At 42.0% G+C, this 16,065-nt stretch overlaps 3 protein-coding genes across 4 annotated transcripts; 1 reads left to right on the top strand and 2 right to left on the bottom strand.

Annotated features, from left to right (window-relative positions):
* Window positions 1–388: 388 nt before the first annotated feature.
* mblac2 (metallo-beta-lactamase domain containing 2) lies at window positions 389–3,934 on the bottom strand. The gene is made up of 3 exons (XM_061037981.1): window positions 3,327–3,934; window positions 1,996–2,210; window positions 389–1,118 (listed from the first exon to the last, which is right to left on the bottom strand). Exons 1-3 carry the CDS (start codon window positions 3,766–3,768, stop codon window positions 945–947), a joined length of 831 nt encoding a protein of 276 aa, XP_060893964.1. The 5' UTR covers window positions 3,769–3,934; the 3' UTR covers window positions 389–944.
* Window positions 3,935–4,103: 169 nt separating this feature from the next.
* polr3g (polymerase (RNA) III (DNA directed) polypeptide G) lies at window positions 4,104–7,805 on the top strand. Its single transcript, XM_061037982.1, has 8 exons — window positions 4,104–4,314; window positions 4,497–4,628; window positions 5,950–6,079; window positions 6,598–6,663; window positions 6,755–6,814; window positions 6,896–6,960; window positions 7,154–7,276; window positions 7,393–7,805. The coding sequence occupies exons 2-8, from the start codon at window positions 4,518–4,520 to the stop codon at window positions 7,480–7,482; spliced, it is 645 nt and encodes a 214-aa protein (XP_060893965.1). The 5' UTR covers window positions 4,104–4,314; window positions 4,497–4,517; the 3' UTR covers window positions 7,483–7,805.
* lysmd3 (LysM, putative peptidoglycan-binding, domain containing 3) lies at window positions 7,639–12,278 on the bottom strand. 2 transcript variants are annotated; one of them, XM_061037980.1, is made up of 3 exons: window positions 12,128–12,278; window positions 10,997–11,274; window positions 7,639–9,239 (listed from the first exon to the last, which is right to left on the bottom strand). In XM_061037980.1, the coding sequence occupies exons 2-3, from the start codon at window positions 11,261–11,263 to the stop codon at window positions 8,550–8,552; spliced, it is 957 nt and encodes a 318-aa protein (XP_060893963.1). In that variant the 5' UTR covers window positions 11,264–11,274; window positions 12,128–12,278; the 3' UTR covers window positions 7,639–8,549. The 2 variants fall into 2 exon arrangements, with proteins under 2 accessions (XP_060893963.1, XP_060893962.1); XM_061037979.1 differs by having other exon boundaries at window positions 10,997–11,279; window positions 12,132–12,278.
* Between the last annotated feature and the right edge of the window lie 3,787 nt (window positions 12,279–16,065).

Raw genomic sequence — 16,065 nt, 5'->3', positions numbered from 1 at the left:
GATTTCCTCTATATGAAAAACAAACTGTTGGACTTGAAATCATTCATTCTGATAGTGCATTTGACATATTTAGTGATAAATTCAGAAATTCCTTACTTATAAAAACATTTGAGCATATCATATTGGAAGGTCAAACCCTGCACTATATTTAGACTCTGTTTGCTACAATAGCTCATCGGCTCATACTTTTCCATCAATAGCGTATTCTCCTGCAGTGGGAAATCAGTAAAGTATCCTGCACTTTGAGCATATACGATGGATCATATTCAATCCAATTCTATTCACTCTTACCCTGCAGCAATAAATCCCACAAAAGATCCTACCGCATATGAACAACTGAAGAGACACGTTAGCTTCACACAGAAGCTGCAGTCAAGCGTACAGAAAGGCAGGTAAAACAGAGGCTTTATTGTCAACATTTCCATGGCAGAGCCTTCAATTTGTCAATAGTCCAAAGCACTGTTACAAACACAGGAGGTAGTCGACACTGAGTCTTCACTGATCATTGTAAAATGCATAGAGAGAGAGATACTATGGCCATCTGGACTGTGTTTGAAATGCCTCAGAGGAGAACCTTTACTTCCCTGCTTTCTGTTTGCAGTGCAGAATATCTGTTGTGCTATTATAAATTCATTACATATATAAAAACATACATATAATCATATTTAACTCATCACATATTCAGAATTATAGAACAGAAACACACTAATAAATAGTTTATATAATAAGCTTCATATAATGCTGATATTGACTTGTGTAACCCAATAGTGGCATTTTAGACAGTTTGGCAATTACATCGTTTCTGTTGGATTACATAAGTGAATGAAGAATGTTACATCGAGTTACGGATACATGTCTCCCTTCCTCGCCCTCTTCCATGTCCCCCATATTTAAACATTAACTTTGTGCACTTGTGCTTCCTCAAACGCCACGATCCCCTCGCATTAGCAGGCACTCCTGGGGTTACACGCCCGCAGAGCCACCCCGGCCAGAGTACTCCAGGCAAACGTGGAGACCTTCGCAGGGCAAGTTCCGGCCCTGCTGATATACGTGGACGCGATTCGGTTGAGCCTCTTTGCACCAAAGGTGTTGTAATGTCCTGGAAGAACTTGGTCAACCTGGGAAATTGACGTGTAAGCAGGAAGAAGAAAAACACAAATTATTCTTGGTACATGCTACATGAATGAATAAATGAATCATCAGTTGTGGTAGACTTAATCATGTTTTTTTCTGGAGACCAATCTGTATCCAGCAGTACATGGTACAACATAGCTCTAATGTAAGGACTCACTAAGGAATCACTCATTCTGAGATATGTTTTGATGACATGGAAATTACCTAATAAATAACATTTTCACCCTCAAAAACATGTTTCAGACAAACACTGCTGTCGCTAAACGATTAGAATAGAATAGAATTAGAATTTAGAATTTATACTTTATTGATCCCGCGAGGGGAAATTCGTTTTTACACTCTGTCTAGTAAACATGCTACACAAACATGAACTGAAATACACACACATGCACAAACAGGATCCTGTGGACATGCACTAATGGAGAGGTCTCAGAGTGAGGGGGCTGCCCTACGGCGGGCGCTCCTGAGCTTGTGGGGGGGGGGGGGTTAGGTGCCTTGCTCAAGGGCACCTCGGCAGTGCTCAGGAAGTGGCCTGGCACCTCTCCAGCTACCAGACCAATTTCCGGACTTGGTCCGTGCCGGGACTTGAACCGGCGACCTTCCGATTCCCAACCCAAGTCCCTACAGACTGAGCTACTGCCGACCACATGATTAAATCATGTGGTCACTACAGCACCAACAGTAAAATGTACAAATAATGTCCACTTCTGTCAAAAGCATCATCACAGGAATATGATCATTTTACCATAAATCTCCTATTTTTTGGATGATGGGATTGATGATGTGGTACATCAAAGCACAATGAAGCTAAACCACAAGTTGAGATGATGAAGCCACTCCTTTTTGTGTCTTTGGCGTTACCTGTTCGCTGTCCACCAGCCCCACCAGCCGCTCACAGCTGCTGATGTAGTCACTGACCCGGCTGTAGGGCAGCCAGTCAATCATGGCACCATCGTACACTACATCCCCGCTGAAGAGGAGCTTGTTGTCGCGGTCATGGAGGCATATGCTGCCCCGAGAGTGGCCTGGCATGTGGAGCACCGTCAGCTGTTTGTCGCCCAGGTTGATGACATCTCCTACAGGGAAAGGGTTTTTATATTTTGCTGGTATCTTTTCAAAGTCACTCACACACACACACACACACACACACACACACACACACACACACACACACACAAACTGACAGAGTATAACCAACCAAGTCCTTATGTGGCTACCACTGTCTGACTCACATCCAAACTCATGTTTCACATAAGTTGGCCAACTTGACCTATCATGGATAACTGACTTCTTGAAATGTCACCTCATATTACCATGATGAACAGAGTCTAGAACTTTCAGTGTATAAGCCAGGAGGATGAAACTGACACACTGAGCAATAAGATATTCCATCTGCACTGCAGCAGTGTCTCTGACACAGCAAAGCAACTCTGTGCATCGACCAACACTGCAGAATTACACAACGAGAAAACCTTCACGTCACCTTAAGTGGCATAATGTTATGCAGCAACAACAACAACAACAACAACAACAACAACAACAACATCTCTAAAATCAGCTTGAAATAATCAAGACTTTTAGAGTTAATATTTCATTCATCAGGGATAAATTATCATGCTATGAGGTGATCAGTACTCTATGGGGTGTTTCCTTTAGGATGGTCTGATGCTGCTTTCTCCTCATCCTCTCTCTTGGATGTAGAAGAGCTGTGGCTTAAAATAGAGCTGCTTTGCAAAAAAAAAAGAAGAAGAGAGAAGCCAACCAGGCACAGATTCCTTTGTCATCTACAGTTTAAAAAAAATGCAGTTGAACTTCGGGTGGGACTTTTACTAATGGCCTGTCTCTGCACTCTCTGCACAGGCTATCACGTGTTATGTAATCAGACATTACAACGTTATGAGCACTACAGCTCAAGCAACCCACTTTATACCACACGTGTTATGTGCGTCGATATGCGTTGCTGAGTGTGTCTGCTCTTATTGAGTAGGTCAAGTATAATCACCTGCGAAATGCATTGGGGCGATGACACCTTCCTGCGGTGATACAATAGACTGTATAGAGCATGTGCACGCTACTGAGTATGCGCAATGACCATGACAGCTACTGCATTAAGACCTTACGACCTGCCCTTGATCGTGGATCTATCCCATCATAACAAATCGCACGCTGCACATGCTGCACCTCCTACCTACCCTCCTGCAGGATGTGTGTTGGCTGCACCGCTTTCACTTTGTATTGTCTTGCCCTCCACCCTGGACTGGGAGCCTCGATTATCTCCCGGTCGCTGAGCCAGGTGACCGTCTCGAAGTTGTCTCCGTTGGCCAAGGCGTCGACCTCGGCGCTGTGGACGCCCACCTGTTGGAACTGATGCAGACCGCCCGAGTGGTCGAAGTGGGCGTGGGTGGCGATGGCCAGCAGCGGGTTCTTCCTCTGCGGGTCTTTGCCCAGCAGCCCTTTGGCGTCGATGTAGTCAGGTAAGCTCCTCAAGCCCAGCCCGGTGTCTATGACTACGTCTTGGTGTGAGCCGCGGAGGAGCCAGATGTTGGCCCTGTTATCTGACTGGTAGAATCGCTCCTGGATCCAGAAGAGTCCGTCTCCGAGCGACTTGTGAGCGTACCAGTCGGCTGCCGACATCCCAGTTCGCGCACAGGTCGAAGTAACCTGCTGTGGGTGTTGCGCTGGCAGCTGATTCTTTTTTTTTTTGTAGAGGTGTAACTAGCCTTCTAGCTAGAGGTGATGTGTTTTCATTGGGGTGAATGTGATGGTGGCCGCCGACACACCCTTCCAGCAACGCTGCACAGCACATTGGACGAACTGCGGAGTGACGGAAGCCTGAAGGCGCGACACTATTGGCTGTGAATAAACCACGCCTTCGTAAACGTCACACATGGGCGGGACGAGTTTAAAGCCACATTTTTTTTTTTTACGGCTGAGTGTAGTTTGAGCTCACACTTTCTCTCTGTGTTAGCAAAGCCTCACAACTCTTCATTTAAATGTAGAATTAGGTCGTCAACGTGCCGAGTAATAGATGAATCTGGATAGATGAACTGACACGTAAACTATAAAGGGAAACATGAAGACTTAGCAAAGGCTAAATGCCGCAGAATAGACCTGAGTCACACAGACTTTGGGATTTGTAGTCTCCACATTTGGAGCAGTTTACCATTAATCAGTCCCATAGTGAGTATTACAACTTCATGTTTTTTTGTTTTTGTTTATAACAGTCTATAGCAGTGTCAATGTTGGCGAAAGGCTTCATACGCTGGCAAAAGGCGATGCAAGCTGTCTTAACATGAAGTTGTAGAGGCTCCACGTGTTTGACAGAGAAGTTTACCGGGGTCACATGTGAACTCTTGTTGCAGATACGGAGGAGTGTTGCAGCCATGGCAGGCAAGGGTCGAGGAGTAGCTGCCTTTACGTTCAACATCGATGCTCTGGGCATCGGCAGGGGCAGCATGCCAGAAGCCAGGGTGGGGCCCAGTCCGCTGTTTCCAGTAAGTACCGAGCACATACTCACAATCACACATACACAAACACCATATCGTGTTGCACTGAATACAGCGAAGACCCTTTCACTTCTGTTAACACAAGCAATTCTAAAGTAGACCTCTTTTATGTTACACAAAAAAATATCGAGTTGTATGTGAAGAGTAGACATAAAAATAAAGCTTTTTTTTTTTAAATAGTTCAGTGGCCATTGTTTTTATTGTTTCTTCAAATACTGTGTACCACTGAATAGTCCTGGAGATGTAACAGATTAAAGAAAAGGGGGGGGGGGGAACTAGCTCCTTATTGGTCTTGTTCTTTTCTGCGTGATGCAACGACCAGGGGCCAAAAGGCAATAAGGACTCTGGGCCCTCAGTGGAGTCCGCAGCATCAGGCTTTCTGTGCACATGTTACCTGTTAAGTACTCACACAGCAGCGACAACACATGGCATCTTCATAAAATCTGAACATAGGCCCAGCAAGAAATCATGACACTGTGTTTTGATGGTTTGTAATTGCAATCTACTTACTTTACCAAAAAACAGTTGACACATTCTTGAGGCCCCTGGGGGGGGGGGGGGGTCTGCAAGTGGAAACCGATGACCACTGGCTGAGACTGAAGGAGCGAATTCAGGATGTTATGTTACCATTTCAATCCAATTTGAAATCTGGTTGCGATGCATATTGTATTATATATCACAAGTCAATTTGCTTATTTACCAAGTTCAAACTTCTAAATTGTTCATTATGACAATAGTTCCCCTGACAGCACATTTTATTAACTCCTTGATTTATTAATCAGCAAATATTTTGAAAAGCATTTTTCTACCAAACGTTCTGTGTAACATAACTAGGTTGGATCCAGCATTGACGACAGTTTTAATCTTTTTTTTAAGATTTATTTTTTGGGCTTTTTGTGCCTTTTAATGTAGAGACAGGACAGTGGACAGAGTCGGAAGCCAGGGAGGGAGAGTGGGGAATGACATGCGGGAGAGGGGCCACGGGCGGGGTGCGAGCCTGGGCCGCCCGCTTGAGACGACAGCCTCAATGCATGGGGCGCGTGCCCTAGCCATTGCGCCACCAGCACGCCCCCATTTTTAATCTTTTAAAGTTTAAGGTCTTTTGGTACCATTTCATTGTACTATAAACACAAATTTCACTTTAAACTGAACTGTATTCACACATTAATCTGCATTAACAAATGTAAGGACAGTTGTTCTGCCACATCTGCTCTTTATTGCTCTCCAAAGATAAACAATTTCCAGAAAAAATAAATACTGTTTAACTTTTATTGAATAATCGCCCCTTCCTCTCACTGTCTTTCTTAAGAACACTGACTATAAGCCAGTGCCGCTGAAGGCTGGAGAGGATGAGGACTACATGCTGGCCTTAAAACAAGAGATGAGGGGAACGATGCAGCGGCTACCACACAACATTAAGCCTCTGTCCAACAAAGCAGGTGAGGAGAGGAGTGCATTAGAAACCTGACGTCTAATAGAAATGCTAGAGTAAGACATTTGTCTGCTGTGAGGGAGGGTAATGCAGCACTTAGGATCTGAAACATTTAATAATGGTCATATCTGGGAAAAGGAGAGGAAGGTAGATGCATGGCAGACTATCACATTAGAGCACATACCTCATCTGTCGGGTGAATATGATTTCAAAGATGGCCAGATACAGACGTTAACATTTCTCTGATTTACAGATGAGCTACATATTTCCAAATTATGTTTCATGTATAGTTTGTTTGTTTTCAGAATGTGTTGTCCTATATAGCATCAGATGAAAAATGTAGGCGTGTTGCATAATACATGTTTACTTTGATCACACGCGATAGCTCTGTTAGAGTAACCCAATATGATTTAGCAATACAAATTGCATGTGAACATATATGTGATCATAAGTGAGTTGTAAGGTGAAGAGTTACTTGTTAAAGAGTGTACTGAAGCAGACCTTTCTCTTGTTTGCATGAAACAGATGTTGAGAAGTACACAGAGATATACCTGAAACAGAAGCAGATTATTGATGACGAGTGGACTCCAGGTACCTGCATGACATACTGTGATGTGATCAGCACCAGTGGAGAGATGAACACAACTAATAAGAAGTATGTTGTTTTTTTGTTTTTTTTAAGACTGGAACCTCTTCCCAAAAGAACTGATGCCCCAAAAGAAAAAACTTTGTGCTAAACCAGGTGAGTTTAATTCATTATATACTGTATGTTAGGATCTTAATGTCCTTATAAAAACCAACACATTATGTTTTAATCAAACAGCCACGAAGAAGAAAACTGTGAAGATATCACGCAAAGAAAGCGAGGAGATGTTGACTAAATTAGATGTAAGCTTCTTTTTTTTTAAATTGTTTTTTTGTGTCTCACATTCACACTTTCTTTCTTAATGTGATTCATAAAGTGCTTATTGATAAAGATTTCCAGTTGGTGCGGTGTAAATTATATTCGTAGCTACCATTAACAGTGTACAGCATGTTCTCCTGAGATGTGTTTGACACGGGTCATTTCATATTATCTCAGGAACTAGCAAAGAAAGATGACGGGAACCCTGAAAAATCGGATGATGAGACTGAAAAGAAAAAAGGCAACGAGGAGGAGGAAGAGTTAGAAGAAGAAGAATATGAAGAAGAGGATATTGAAGAGGTTAGTTTACGATTAATCACCTGACCAATTACTATGTGTCACATGCAAACTTATTATTGGTTTATGGAGTTAATATTTTGCTCTCTCTCTCCATGTGTGCTCGTTTCATTCTGTAGGAGAACGACTACATTGACAGCTATTTTGACAATGGTGACGATTTTGCTGCAGGCAGTGATGACAATATGGACGGTGAAGCGACATACTGAGAGTCGGTCAACAAGAGCTGTGACTTCTAATCGTGAAATACTGTTGATAAGCTGGGAATACTTTGTGTTTTTTTTTTTTTGCTTTGTTTCGTTTGATTTTGAGAGGCGAGCGTGTCTTGAAGAGTTATGTAAATAATACAAGCCAAACTTTGTGCATACTGGCAATAATTTATTCAAAATAGATGTATTTATTTTCCAACCCTTTAGCTGTGTTGCGAAAGGTTGAAAGGCACATATTGTCAACAAAACGTTATTCTTTTCCATGACGTATCAAGTGGACAAAGTGGTCAAATAAAAGGGCTATAACAAAGTCTAAAGCTTCACTGAGTCATTTTGGGAATACTGTGCAGACCCCCTTTTCCTCATCGTGCTCTACGACATTTTGTCATCACAAATGCAGTTCTCTCCAGGCAAGCTAAAAAAGAAATCAAGCAATTGTCATCGAAATTAAAAAATGGGGAACTCGCAATACTGATAGTGTAAGTAAAGGCTAATGCTCAAACGTCTTGATATAAATTACTTCTATATTAAACACACTGGCAGAAATCATACCTTCCCAACCAATAGAGTTGGAAAAATCACAATTTCTAATATGGCAAAAGAATAGTTTGACTAACCTGCTTGAAATCAGCTTTGCAACCGAATCCACATTTACATTTGAACTGCAGATAAGTTTACAAAGGGACCACTGATTCATCACAGAATAAACAGATATGAGTTAGTTGCCGTCTGTCCTGGCTTGTTTTTGAACACTGAGAGTAGCTTACAGTGAACGCAGCAGCAAAGATGATAAAAACTATGAAGAAATAAATCCATCATTCAGAGACAGTTCAGCCAACCATCACATTTGATATTTTCATTTCATTTAAACTCCTTGTTGTAAAACATATCTTAGTGAATGGACAGACACAAGGATGACTGTCGCCACATTTGTACTGATATTATATTAATCCTATAAAAATTACCTTTCTCACAATAAAGTGACTGACCCAGCCCGGCCGATTGCATTGTTGTATTGAGTCTATAAAGATTATTTTAAAAAAGAATTACATTAGGTCTCTGATCCATTATATTGTCCCATGTTCCCCATGTGCAACGTCCCCTGCTTTGTCCACACTCCCTCCCTGTAAATCGCCATTAACCAGGTTTTCAGGAGGCTGTCCGGGTCCAGCCCTTGCATGGTTCTCTTCTCCAGCATGAGGGCCCATTATTCCATCAGGAGGAATGTTGCCAGCAGCTTGTGTGGGACTGCCGTGATGGCTGACGTCAGTTTTCATGAGAACCTCGTAATACAAGAGATAAAACACAGGTGTGACAATGCCAACTACCAGCATGATGGCCACAGCCGTCCACCATCTCATGCCCCAGTCCGCCCCATAATAAGGGTCCTTTCTCTGTACTGGTTTGTACTCAACCTCTCCCAGCAGTGGCTGCTGTTGCTGCAGTGTTAAAGAGGACACAACTTCGTTCAGGCTGCTGGATTTTACAAGCTGCTCGATGTCCTTGTCTTTCTCAAGGAGGAAACCTTCCACGCTGTCGGTGGAAGAAGAAGAGTCTGTGGATGACTCAGTGGGGAGGGAGGTAACCACGGAGTTCTGGGGAAGGCGCCTGGCCCCCGAGGGGGAGGCAGAATTGAGAGGTCCAGTGCTGTGAGTTTCAGTGAGGACGCTAAAGCGTCTCACAGGAATCTTGACTGACCGCAGGGCAAAGAAGTCCTGCTCTGTCAAGAGGTTGTTGGCACGCTTTATATCGGCCACCTGTAATAACACAAACGACAAACATTAAATACGCTGCTCAAACACAAATATATATATATTTTTTATCTGACTATTCTGGACTTTTCAGTAAACCTCCTAACTAGAACGTCAGCCTGTGAGCTAGTTGCTAAGAAGAGCATATTATACCAAAAAGAACTGCAGTGAACCTTCCATAAAGGAAACAGTAAATATATATATATATGTATATTTACTGCAAGAAATTACAAAAATTGTAAAAAAAAATAAATCAACTTAGGCTGCCTAAATAAACACATTTTAAACAGTTTCCTCAGAGGAAACCAAAGCCATAAAGTTGCGAGCTGGTCGGCCAAAGATACGACCTGGAACCTCATATGATGCAGATTCATTTGATATTTCAATAGGTGTTGATCCTACAAACATCCTTAAATACTTACATAGATACTTTGTCATAAGATTATAACTTACTGTTGAGCTGAATTAAAATGCAACTTTCTTCAATGTTACTAGAGGACATTCAAAGTCCTGCTGTATTTGAGATGGTGCCTACAACTGAAAATTAGCATGAATATTAAAAGTTATAAATATTTATTTTATATATACACTCACCGGCCACTTTATTAGGTACATCTGTTCAACTGCCTGTTATTGCAAATATCTAGACGGCCAATCACATGGCAGCAACTCAATGCATTTAGGCATGTAGACAAAGTCAAGACGATCTTCTGAAGTTCAAACTGAGCCCCTGACAAAAGTTGATTTAAGTGACTTTGAACGTGGCGTGGTTGTTGACGGGCTGGTCTGAGTATTTCAGCAACTGCTAATCTACTAGGATTTTAATGCACAACCATCTCAAGGGTTTACAGAGAATGGCCCGAAAAATAGAAACTATCCAGTGAGCGGCAGTTCTCTGCGCGAATATTCCTTGTTGGTGTCAGAGGACAATGGCCAGACTGGTTCGAGCTGATACACAGGCAACAGTAACTCAAATAATCCCTTGTTACAACCGAGGTCCCTGTGCACTAATTGAGCATCATTCAAATGCCACAGCCTACCTGAGCATTGCTGCTGGCCATGTCCAACCCTTTATGATCACAGTGTACCCGTCTTCTGATGACTACTTCCAGCAGGATAACGCACCATGTCACAAAACTCACATCAAATCAAACTGGTTTCTTGAACTTGAGAATGGCCTCAACAGTCACCAGATCTCAGTCCTAAAGAGCCCTTTTGGAATGTGGTGGAACGGGAGATTCGTCTTATTGATGTGCAGCCGACAAATCTGCAGCAACTGTGTGATGCTGTCATGTCAATATTGACCAAAAGCTCTAAAGAAAAGTTTCCAAGACCTTGTTGAATCTATGCCACAAATAATTAAGGAAGTTCTGAAGGCAAAAGGGGGTCCAACCCGGTATAGCAAGGTGTACCTAATAAAGCGGCCAATGAGTGTGAATCTATATCTATCTATAGTCAAAATGATAGTTATGATGTTGTTCTTATCAAATTTGAGAACAAAATTTGGACTCAGGTAACCACTGCTTCAGAAGGTATTTCTATAATTGTATAGTCTAACTTTCATTAGTTCATCTTATCTTTAAGAGTTGTAACTATTCAGAAGGGGAACTGATTCGATAATGGTGGTGTAGAAGCTTAATGTAGGCAAAGAAAAAAGGCAAGTCTACGTTAACATTTAAATGAAAAAGAGTTGAGTGGGTACACCCCAAGGAGAACAATAATGACAAACAAACACACACACACAAGTCTGAACACAGACTCACTGAGCAGTGGTACTGCAGGGCGATGCTGTTCAGAGTGTCCCCCTCCTGTATGTCTCTGGTCAGGTAGATAATATCCTCCATCCTCTCTCTGGAGGTGCTCCTCCGCAGCCTCTCTCTGCCACGTGGCCGCAGCTCATAGCTCTCCCCATCCTCCTCTGACAGGTCATTCTCTGAGCCATTGTTTCCAAACAGATAGGCATGACCGCCATTGGCAGGCTGCACCATGGTGGCTGACTGAAAGCCATAGTGCTGGCTTCTACTGGACATTTTTTTTTCTTCTTCCCTCTGTTGAAAAGAAGAAAAAAAAGCAGTCTTGAAAACATGTTTTAACAGCTAAATGGATTCTATCTAAATTTAGATGCAAACTGACACTTCTGCTTTTTTTTTTTGTAGACAGGCGATGAGACTATACGAAAACAAAAGGCAGGCTGGCTTATCTAAACTTTATGACACCATAGAAATCATGCTATTCTCTCTTAAACCTGGACTTAACAGGTTTAGACAGCGTTGACTTTCACTTGCACTTATTATACAATTCTAAATATGTGCTCCAAACTATAAATCTAACTAAAGTTCATGGGTGTTGTCAGTGACAGATACAGTAGATTAGATATGGTAACCTGCAGGGGCAGTCCGGTCAGTCTCCAAGAAGTCAAGGTCCTCTTGTTTATGTAACAGATTACATTACTCATTATTATGGGAACACCGACTGTGATAACTTCCTATTAAATCCACTGTTACAGTTATAACTATGTACTTGTGCGTAGCAGACTTCCAACTAAAAAACAAATACGACATTTCTGAATTAGCTGATATTTACTGAGTATGTGTTGTTCAAGTAACCAGGTTAGATGCTGTATTAGTACACAATTAGATATAAATAGACATAGATAACGCTACATATACGTCTCTCTCGCCCTGCAAAAGTCAAGTCGATTGAACTTACCAACAGAAACATGTCTTTTAATTGGCTTAAATAAAATGCCAGGTTGGTTTGGTACAGAGAGAAGTCTAATGTTAGCAAAGTGATAATCAGGCTATTGCTAACTGTAGTCCACTTAGGTAATCAGGCTAGTGTCGTCTGAAACGTTAAAGTGCATTTAAATGATATATTTGGAGGACATTGTCAACATACCGTTGCCTGAAAGGTGAACACCGTTCAATCAGTTGACCTGAATAATATCCATACTTCCACAGGATTATGTTCGAGCTCACCAGCTTCTGCTTGGGTAGATGTGCTAGCTGCTGCTGGTTTGCTAATGCTACCTCTCACGCCACGTCAACAGAATACCGACGTCATTACGTTACTGCAAACGCCCACAATGTATGGAAAGCCAAGAAAGATACAATTAATACACGATTTACCCGCGTTCAATAAAGGCACCACGCGTTTCACCCGTCGTTTAATGCAACCTAGCTGTATTGGCGATGTCTATAGTCTATGAATAACAAAAATTCCAAACAAATTATAAACTTAACACAAACTCATAATAAAGCCACTGAGGCACCTAGAGGGAGAATCTTACGCAGGATATATTAATAAGTCCATTGTCCAGGTGATGATTGAAGGTTTTTGGGTGGTTTATTTTATCCAGAGACATCAAGCCAGCAACAAACAACAAAAAATGCTGCTGTCTCTCTTGCACTGTCATCCTGCCATTGCAGCCTGGCTTCCTGGTAAAAAAACCATTAACCCATTAGGTGCCTACCTGAGTCTCACCTGGCTACCTGGCTATATAGACACACCCATGTACAGACTCCACTCTTATGCCCCAAGTAGCAAAATAAACGAATGGAAATAACTCATATGAATGTAAACAATAATAATCAAAATACCCTGAACATAATCCAATATTTAAATGTATCCCCAAAATATCCCAAAAATAAGAATATAGACTTTCACTTAATTTAGGAACAGTGAATAGCTGTAATACTAGCATTTCATAAAATGTTGTCCTTAAACTATAAACAAGAGGAGTTTCTTCAGTGTCTTTTGGGGTTGACGAAATGGTTATTTAAAAGGCTAATGGCGTTCCACATATCAACGCCGGCTCCAAGTGTGACCCTTTTTGACCCTTTTGGACCCTTTTGGACCATTTTAAACCCTTTGTACCCTTTTGTACCCTTTTAGACCATTTTGGACCCTTTTAGACCCCTTTGGACCATTTTAGACCCTTTTAGACCCTATTGGACCCTTTTTGACTCTTTTAGACCCTTTTGGACCCTTTTGACCCTTTTGGACCCCTTTGGACCATTTTAGACCCTTTTGGACCCCTTTTGACCCTTTTAGACCCTTTTGGAACCCTTTGGACCATTTTAGACCCTTTTGGACCCTTTGGCCTTCCATACCACAAAGCCGCCAGTCTGAATCGCGAGATGGCGCTAACGCTCAGGCTAATTGTAGCGAGGTTTTCAACTCTTCCGACACAAACAAACACCAAGATAAACTAATAGTTATATTTTATTAAGACATATTGTCTTCATTGTGAACTTTTGTTTGACCCTTTTTTTAATGAGAATATAGCAATTCAAGTGGCAGTAGTCTTTTAATGTTTAGCTACTGCTTTGTTGGAGGGCAAAGTTAAATTTAACTAGATAGATTTAATTTTATTATTTAATTTATTTATTTAATTATTATTCTAATTTAGACCATTACACCTGAATTTACTAGATTTTGCCTCTTTTTATTTTTTAAATTGATGTTACTAGTGAGTAAGTTCAAAATGTGTCGTTTTTATGAAGTGAGAACAATAGAGAAGAGTGAAAGAGTTTGGGGGCTGAGTGCATGCTTGGTTCACAGGGTGGAGCTGTCCACCACCACACCGAACAACCCTGACAGACAAATGGGATTAAAACATCTTGACTCATTAGGCAACGACCGGGAGACGAGCTGGAGTCCCTGAGCAGCAGCCCACTAATCTTCTTGTTGGGACAGTAAGTCGTGTATGTACAGTAGTAATAGCTCACACATGGCTGCAGGAGCCCGGAGCTGCGTGTAGAGAGAGGAGAGGGTCCCAAAGAGACCGGGGAACCGCTCCAGCTCCGTTATTTCTCCCGGCTTCAGTCCCGTTACTTGACAGGCGCGCTTCAATCCATGTTGTGAACCGGGAACAAAAAAAAACTACCGAAGAGAAAAGCTACACCAGCAGGGTGTTGTTGTTGGTGGTTTTTTTTTTTATTTTTTTTTTTTACACAAACAATACAAAATGTTGCAGATACTGACTGTCGTTTGAAAAGAGAAGGAGCTGAAGACCCTGACAACACGCATCGATGTTTCCCTCAGTGATAGATTTATGAAAGTCATTTATCTTGGACAGGGGCTACGCCAGGTGTCAGGTGAGTTTGAATCATTTATCGCATATATCTTCAGAAATGTGTTTCTGTTTTTTATTGTGAGTGTGCTGGTATCATTTCGCCAAAACTTTGGATCGTGTCACAGAAAGACCTGGTTACGAGCTGATATCGCATTGTGACACATGTTTATACAGGACAACGCTGTTTCTTGGATTTCGTCTTCAATAAGTAAGTCAGTATTAATGGGTGACTTGGGTAGTAGATTTATAGTGCAGAGAATAAAGAGAACAAATGAGTAGGCTATAGGAATACTCTTCATCAATTATGCCAGACAGCTCCAGCAGACATATTGTATAACACTATAAGAAAACGATTAAAAGTGGTTGGCCACTGCTAATTTCTTTTTGCATTGTGCCATAAGTCCCCCTCGGAGCAGCTAATAAAATTGAAAAGCCTAAATATTGATTCAGCGCAATCAGTAAATAAATGGCCGGACAGGCTATTGAGGAGGGAGACAAACGCTTCCATGGTAACATCCAGGATCTCCAGTGTGATTACTGCGCTTTGTGTGGGGTTTCTCTCTCCCACTGAAATAAAACAACAATTCAGAGGGAACTGCCACACATGGTGAGCTGGAGACCCTCTTATAAAGGCTCCGTTGACTAATCGACAGGCTTACTCCGGCCATAAGTAATCTTGGCACACTTTGAGTTGAGCACATTTGTTGTTACTGTTAGATCAACGAGTGCCCGTAGTCTCATTGTGCTGCACCGCTTCTGCTGCTGCGTTGCGTATTTTACGATGATGCCCATGCTTCATAGTTAATGGGGGTGGGGGTTTCCGTCGTTGAATAATTGAATATGTCCACGTTATTTCAAATTGATTTGACATGATGTCATCTTGGTGCGTCTCCCTGCAAATCTCTTTTGTTGCCTCCTCTGTTGTGCCTCAGCAGAGTTAAATCCTAGTTCTCACTGGGGATGAGGGGAGGGAGCTGTTTCTGTATCTATTCAGCACTTACACCTGCTCTTCCTCTGCGCCAACAGTTTCTAATAAAAAAAAAAGAAGGGAAATAAGGAATCAATTTAATAATAATCGCAGTGTTTAAGTCTTTTGCGGTCTTTGTTTGCAAGGTGGCAACAGCTGCCAAGAAATGTTCACAAAACACACAATATTTGATTCCTTTTAAAACACATGTTAGTCAGTGTGTTTTTGCAGATCAGGATCCTATAGGAGTCTAAGACTCAAACTTGCTCAGAGCTCAGTTCCTTTGTTTTTCAGTGTTTATGTCACTGCCTGGCAGGGGTCAGCCCCCAGTCGGCTGTGTGAGGCTCTGAATGTGATTCACTGGGCGGAAACTGTTTTACTGCATGCCTCTCTCTCCTTCTGTCTCACCCCTCTAATGGCAGCATGCTACAAAAGGGGGACAGTGCCATAAACGGAGCCTGTTCATTGATGAAAGGTACTGAAGTGTTGCACATTGCAGACAGGGTGAGATTGATGTTTGCTGGGGATGAGAGGGCTTGCGTTCTCAGTGTGCCGGGATTGTGGATGAATGGACAGTTCTACATACACTGCACCGCACTGCAACAGGCTGTGCACGCCTCAGTGATCTGTGCACTATGGAGCACAGCGGGGAGAAAGAGTTGTAAAGGATGTCTTTATCTGCTAAGTGAAAAACATTTGTTGATTTGGAAGTATTTATGGTTTGATAACTGCCACAGTCACCAGATATTCATGATCGTTTCTGTTATCTATGGGCGTATCTGTGTTTC

The sequence above is a fragment of the Labrus mixtus genome, chromosome 5 (assembly GCF_963584025.1).
Source record: "Labrus mixtus chromosome 5, fLabMix1.1, whole genome shotgun sequence".
NCBI lineage: Eukaryota > Metazoa > Chordata > Actinopteri > Labriformes > Labridae > Labrus > Labrus mixtus.
Note: the sequence above shows the minus strand (reverse complement) of the source record. Positions and strands in the feature narration are given on the sequence as shown.

Bases quoted from the DNA above. Each gene is read 5' to 3' on its own strand.
- mblac2 (XM_061037981.1), bottom strand. From the start codon at position 3,768: ATGTCGGCAGCCGACTGGTACGCTCACAAGTCGCTCGGAGACGGACTC. The intron at 2,211-3,326 runs GTAGGTAGGAGG...CTTTCCCTGTAG, and splicing joins AACACACATCCTGCAGGAGG to GAGATGTCATCAACCTGGGC. The intron at 1,119-1,995 runs GTAACGCCAAAG...TCAATTTCCCAG, and splicing joins GGCTGGTGGACAGCGAACAG to GTTGACCAAGTTCTTCCAGG.
- polr3g (XM_061037982.1), top strand. From the start codon at position 4,518: ATGGCAGGCAAGGGTCGAGGAGTAGCTGCCTTTACGTTCAACATCGAT. The intron at 6,961-7,153 runs GTAAGCTTCTTT...ATATTATCTCAG, and splicing joins AGATGTTGACTAAATTAGAT to GAACTAGCAAAGAAAGATGA. The intron at 7,277-7,392 runs GTTAGTTTACGA...TTCATTCTGTAG, and splicing joins AAGAAGAGGATATTGAAGAG to GAGAACGACTACATTGACAG.
- lysmd3 (XM_061037980.1), bottom strand. From the start codon at position 11,263: ATGTCCAGTAGAAGCCAGCACTATGGCTTTCAGTCAGCCACCATGGTG. The intron at 9,240-10,996 runs GTGAGTCTGTGT...GTGTTATTACAG, and splicing joins CCCTGCAGTACCACTGCTCA to GTGGCCGATATAAAGCGTGC.